We start from the raw sequence: 5,955 nt of genomic DNA, 5'->3' as shown, positions 1-5,955 counted from the left end.
GAATATAATAGGATGTAGTACAGCAAGTCCTCACATAACATCGTTGATAGGTTCTACCACTTTAAATGACATATAATGAAACCAATTTTTACCACAGGCTAACATATAAACAAGAGTGAAGCTCCTACATCTCCTTTATCATGAGATGACATTAAATGTTATTTGACGACCTGCTGTATTTTACATACTTTAGCTTATTATTGCAGTTACAAGTTCCCCTTTCTTTGATGGCTTTTGCATGAATTCTACTCATAAAGCAGAGACTTGACTTTAACTGATGACTTACAAATAAAATGTCTTTTTTGGTGTAACTTGTCCCCGACTAAGAACCAAACAGTCATGATGAAATCGGGCAACTGACACGTTTTTGTTTTCCAACTAACAATAGGTTTTAATACCTGTTGGTATAACAGCCTTTACTGTTTTGAGTCCAGTAACTACCACCTGGGGTGCTATTACTTCTAGAATAATCAGTTGGCATCAAAATATGAAGTAAAAATATGTACATTTTTATATATCGATTCTTACCTGAATAATCTCAGATCTCTTACGAGTGTCCCACAAAGTGGAATTTCTTCCTAGTTACAGTGACTGTGGTACAATGTGTACAGCTTGGTTAACCAGTGCCTGCTTTTTCAGTTCCGAGACTCTTCCTTATCTGGAATCAAGTGCTCAGTCTTGACTGCCACGTCATCATGCCCTGGCGTACAGTCCGTACAGAAAGTCCAACTCAAGCTTATTTTGGTTTATTATACATGCTTTATTAAAACGGTACTGGTATGTACAGTATCTGCAGAGTCCCTTCCAAAGCGCTCTCATACATTCACGCACACCCATACAACAGTCACGCCACGGCCCCATGCACCCACACCAGTGAGCTGTGAGGGTCAGAATCCTAAAATTAGGCAGCTGTTGGGGGATGGAGTTGTCGATTTGGTTTTCAATTTTTTGAAAAGAGGAAAGCATGGGGGAATTGCATTTGGCCATTACAATGCTAATTGAGTTTGTGTGTATTAACATGTGGCAGTAACACTGAATGTTCCTTTTACATTCTATATACACAGAATGACATCAAGGTTTATGGTTAACAGAATATTCCAACTTCGGTCTCAATGCTGCTTGTAGTGACTTCTGAATTCATACATGGGCTTTCCCTAAAAATAATTCAAGTCTATGTAAGTGAAATAAGGCACAATTAATATTGATTTGATCTAGTGGAAGGAACAGGACGGAAACTATTGCAAATGATCTTACTATTGGGGTTACTTATTAAATCCACTTGAAATCCCGTCTCCTAGTATCCAAAGATTTCTTTAGAAATAAAGGGGTTTTTCCCCCCTTTCCCTGATAAAACCCAACAAGAAAAGTTTTGGGATTCACTCTGTAATGTTTCAGTAGCCTAAACTACTCAAATGGATGCACACCCTGCCTCTTCTGCCCAGATTTCCTCCTTCCCCCAATACTAGAACAAAACACAGCACAGGAAACGGGAATCCCTTGCTGTTTCTGAGATTTGTACACTTAAGTAGCAAACACATCTGGTTGTCTTTGATTTTTTTTTTCCTAAAAGAAAAAGTAACCTAGTAACTTTCTTGCTCTTTAAAAAAAAAATAATCCCTGTCTCCTTTTCAGGATCATGAAGCCCCAACCAGACATTACAAACAACTGCAACAAATGAGTTTGGCAGCATAAATAATGTCTAGTATTCAAATCTTCTTAGACTCATTTAGTTTGTACACAATCTGTTGAATGTTTTTTGCAGCAGGTGAACCAAACCCAAAGACGCTGGACATTCTGTGAAAAGGAGTAAGAATTGCAGTTCTGAAGGCCCCTGACTTTGGTTGTTTACAAAGTTCAATCCTGTTTATTGTGATCCTTCGTATCTTCTTCATCTGTATATTCTGACGGTTCTTCTCCTGGTTTTAGCAGTCTGCCTACATAATCATATTTTTCTGAAAGACACATCAAAAGAAAATCAGTAGTGATCAAGTTTGTTTCACTCTTCTACTATACAGCAGGGAAGGCATTTGCCTCTCCTGGAATCACACAGAATAAACTAAATTTTTCCTACTGCTCACCTTGGCTGGTCTTTGTATTCATGTAAAGCTTGAACAAAAGAAAACAAGATTAGGGAACTTACAAAGCTTGGGAATTGTGCTTTGCAAGAGACTGTTCCAGACTACCACTTATTAATCAAGGATGCAGCATCAGAATCTCTTAGAATTTTTAAAAATATATGAATGTCCGGGACCCACCTCAGAGCTCCGTATCCCAGGCTCTTGGGTTAGGTTTGGAGACGTAATCTGAAACTGGTCTTTGTTGTGCACTGTGAGTCTCTGAATAGTTCCTTAAATCTTAATAGCCCAAAGTATTACAATTAAAGAAACAAGTTGGCAACACAGAGCACTTTTAAGTTATTTAAAATCTATAAGTATATTGAACTTGATATAGAATGGAGATGAAATAAAATGTCCTATTCTTTCCTCTATCACATTCTCTCCTTAGATCTGTTCCACTGCTTGGTTTCATGTCAGCAGGTGTTTAATGTAGAAGATTCTTATTTCCATGTTGATACACCTTCAGTTGTTTCTTGGTCAGGAATGTGAACCGAGGTTAACTGAATTAACTGACAGACCAAGAGAAGATAGGACTGCTTTATCCTGTAGAACCCAGCACAAGCAAAAAGAAGCCAGAAGGGGTCCATTAGGTCACCCAGGTCCAGAGTATCTCACAGGTGGTAATAACTGATGTCATGAGGGTGTAATACAGAGAAATGACATTTTTTCCTTACAGTTCAAAGGTAAGACAATCATTTAGAGTGAGTTATAATTAGAGTATCACATTAGTAGTAATCAGTTCAGTTATAAATATAAACCTGTAATTTTAAAAAACTGTACCTTAATAAACAAGCCTTATACCAGTAAAGTGACATTTTTTGTTAGACTTATAGTTTGTAACAAGTCCATTTTTAAATACAGATTTTATAAATCCTATGTAACAATTATATTATATCAAATAATGATGGTGATGAAAACATACGACATCCTTAGGCTCAGAAAGAATGTGAAACAGCATTCTTTTTTTTTTTTTTTTGGCCATAAATTTAGTATTTCCAAAGAACCCAACAAAATGAAGGTACCTTTAAATTGCATTTCCCACTCTCGAACACTCTCCATTTGTACGGCATTCAAATCTGAGAGATCATCATATTCATCTCTAAGTGCATCTTTATCTAGGCAAAATGTCGCCAGTCCTCTGGAGGCATCCCTACCAGCAAATATTCCATATGGACCCGCTGGAGGGAAAAAAGAAATTAATTTAGATTACCTAACGATATTCTAGACTGTCTCAAAGGAAAAAGTAAAATAAAAGAAACCTCATAATGACTCGTATATGGTACACAGCCTTAATTTCAAAACAAGCACAGATACTAGATGGGAGAATGAGAAAAAATTTCTTGGAAATCTGCTTTTTGACCAAAGTAAAACTTTTCACTGATAATCTGACCCTTAAATTTCAATTATTTCAGATACCCCAAGGCTTGTATTCAAAGATGAAGACTTCGAGGTATTAGGGAGAATAGGAAATTTGAGCCATTAGCTTTGGAAGCCAGTTTGCTTCCGAGTGATGCTTTACTGATTGCTGTTAATTAATTGTGGCATATAAAGATTAACTGACAGAACGTCCACTGGGTAAGTACTATACAAAGACACAAGTGAACTGTGGGTCTAAAACCCTTTTTTCCTCCTGTCCAGTGCAGGCTGCAATTCTGTGAGGCAGAGACGGAGTCCATCTTTGTACTCCCAGTGACTGCTTCAGTGCCCGGCCCAGGTGATGTTCAACACATCTTTGCTGAATAAATGGTTTCCTCAGAAGTACATCCCATTTTCAAAATAAGAATCACCTGCTGACTATAATATGCTCACAATTATCTACATAAACTAAGGAAAGTCATTAAAGAATGTAATGGCTTTCATTTGTCACTACTTTTGGGAATCAGCATGGCTATAAAGAACAGTCCTCACCAACATGAAATCATCATCCTTTTGTCCAAGGAACTGGGAAGCACCCTCTCGGGGAAGGAATGGCGGTCCCGGCGCTGCCCGCGAGCCCTGCCCCAAGTCTGACCCTGAGAGCGCCACCGCCCCTCCCGGCTGCGCCGGCTCCGCAATGCCCCGCACAGTGCCTGTGCCTGTGAGGTGGGGGCATAACCAGTTTCTTCCACACCAATTAGCTGCCGTTCCAAACAAAGAGAAACTATGTTTTGACCCTTTATTTTAAACAGATTCATTTATGGTAACCAAAATCTCCATCTAAATAGAGGTTAAAAAGACACTTCAGTTGAAAACAAATACTAATAACTATTATTGAAACAACCTAATTTTCTATATCAAGAAATTGGTTAAAAAAATTATAGCATGTTAATTTAATGGAATAGTATACAGCATCAAAGAGAATGAGGTGACTATATGTACAGACGTAGAAAGACGTCTATGATGTATTTACTGGAAAAAGCAATTCAGAAGAGCGTGTGCACACACACACGTACATACATCTATGTATATATGTATAATGTACATATATGATGATTCACTTTGAGTTAAAGAATATACACGTATGCACATTTTACACTCTGTATATACATGAAAAACACCAGGAAGAATACAGATCAAACACTTAACAGTGGCAAGGCTTCCGGGGAATGGAGGGGAACATTTACTTCATATAACTGGTAAAGTCTGGCTATTGAAAAAACTACTTTTATAATAACCTTCTAAGTGTTCATTCTGTCTTCATCTTAGGCTGCAGAACATGGAGATTTTTCTGTTTAAAATGTTGGTTTAAGAATTACGTGCTCATAAATAATATTTCCAAAATAAATAATTTTTAAAAAGAAAAAATATTTTTCATGAGTCTGAAAGTTACCCATACATGACAGGTAATTAAAAGAAAATAATTTTAAAACCGTAATTATTGGCTCAATTGAGCAACAGAGTGGTCAGTGAGAGAGCTACTGTCGAACTAATGAGAAGTAAACAAGTAGAAAAAAACGGAAATTCCTTGATTTTTAAGTTAGCAAAATGATTATACCCATATTCACATTTGAAACATTTAGGGAATTAAAGGTTACAGGTCAAAAAGCATTTGTACCCTTGAGAGTAGAATTCAACATTTTAAATAGATAAAAATCTAAAGAGTTATGAACCTTAATTTGAATTATAGAAAGCACTGCACCGTAAAGTGCATCGAATGTAAGAAACTAATTGTCTGAAAAGTTTCCTGCATGCAACCAGAAGTGTCACTAACAATAAATTTTAAAAGCATTATTAGGTATTGGTACATTAATAAATAAAGGTGGTATTTCCAGTAAAGTACTGTATTTTTTATCCTGCTTTTCCCATCCTCAAGTTTTCCATATTGCTACTTAATATTAGGTGACTATCACAGTTGTCATTTAATGGTTCTATGTTTCCTACTGAATTTATCTAATCATTCTATTAAATCAAAATGGAAGAGAATTAACAAAAAAAGCTATAGACACCAACGGTGTTTCTTAGCATTTTGTAGTATTTATCACCCTGGCCTACAATTCAGCCTACTTTGAGTACTTCAGAGTATAAATCATAAAATACATCTGAATGGTAAAGAGGAGGAAAAAAAAAAAAAAGATGAGCATTATAACAGTAGCAATCAGAAACCCCCCATCTTTGAAGATACTAATATATACCAATATCTTCTCTAGTAAAATTCTCTGCCAGCTTCCCTAAGGAAGCCTCAGCAATGAATGAATATAAAAACAAAACTTCATAAAACATGTACTTTTAGATGGCTAACTTAGTAAGAATGAATGTGTCAACAACTACTAATTCAAGCTGAACAGATACAAAACGCTTTGCTAACTCTTGAACAGAAAAGAGTGTTTTGGTGATTAACTTATTTCCCTACTCTCCAAAC

The 5,955-nt window shown here is 36.4% G+C and overlaps 1 protein-coding gene across 1 annotated transcript in view; it reads right to left on the bottom strand.

Moving 5' to 3' along the window:
• Positions 1–736: 736 nt before the first annotated feature.
• PGRMC2 (progesterone receptor membrane component 2) overlaps positions 737–5,955 on the bottom strand; it is a 14,098-nt gene continuing 8,879 nt past the window's right edge. The window contains exons 2-3 of the mRNA XM_054563267.1: positions 3,140–3,295; positions 737–1,952 (exon numbers count right to left, since the gene is read on the bottom strand). Coding sequence (XP_054419242.1) covers positions 1,855–1,952; positions 3,140–3,295 — 254 coding nt within the window. The 3' untranslated portion in view covers positions 737–1,854. The remainder of the gene's footprint in view (positions 1,953–3,139; positions 3,296–5,955) is intronic.

The sequence above is a fragment of the Pteronotus mesoamericanus genome, unplaced genomic scaffold (genome assembly GCF_021234165.1).
Source record: "Pteronotus mesoamericanus isolate MK-2021 breed Mesoamerican mustached bat unplaced genomic scaffold, CSHL_Meso_final contig_163, whole genome shotgun sequence".
Lineage (NCBI taxonomy): Eukaryota > Metazoa > Chordata > Mammalia > Chiroptera > Mormoopidae > Pteronotus > Pteronotus mesoamericanus.
Note: the sequence above shows the minus strand (reverse complement) of the source record. Positions and strands in the feature narration are given on the sequence as shown.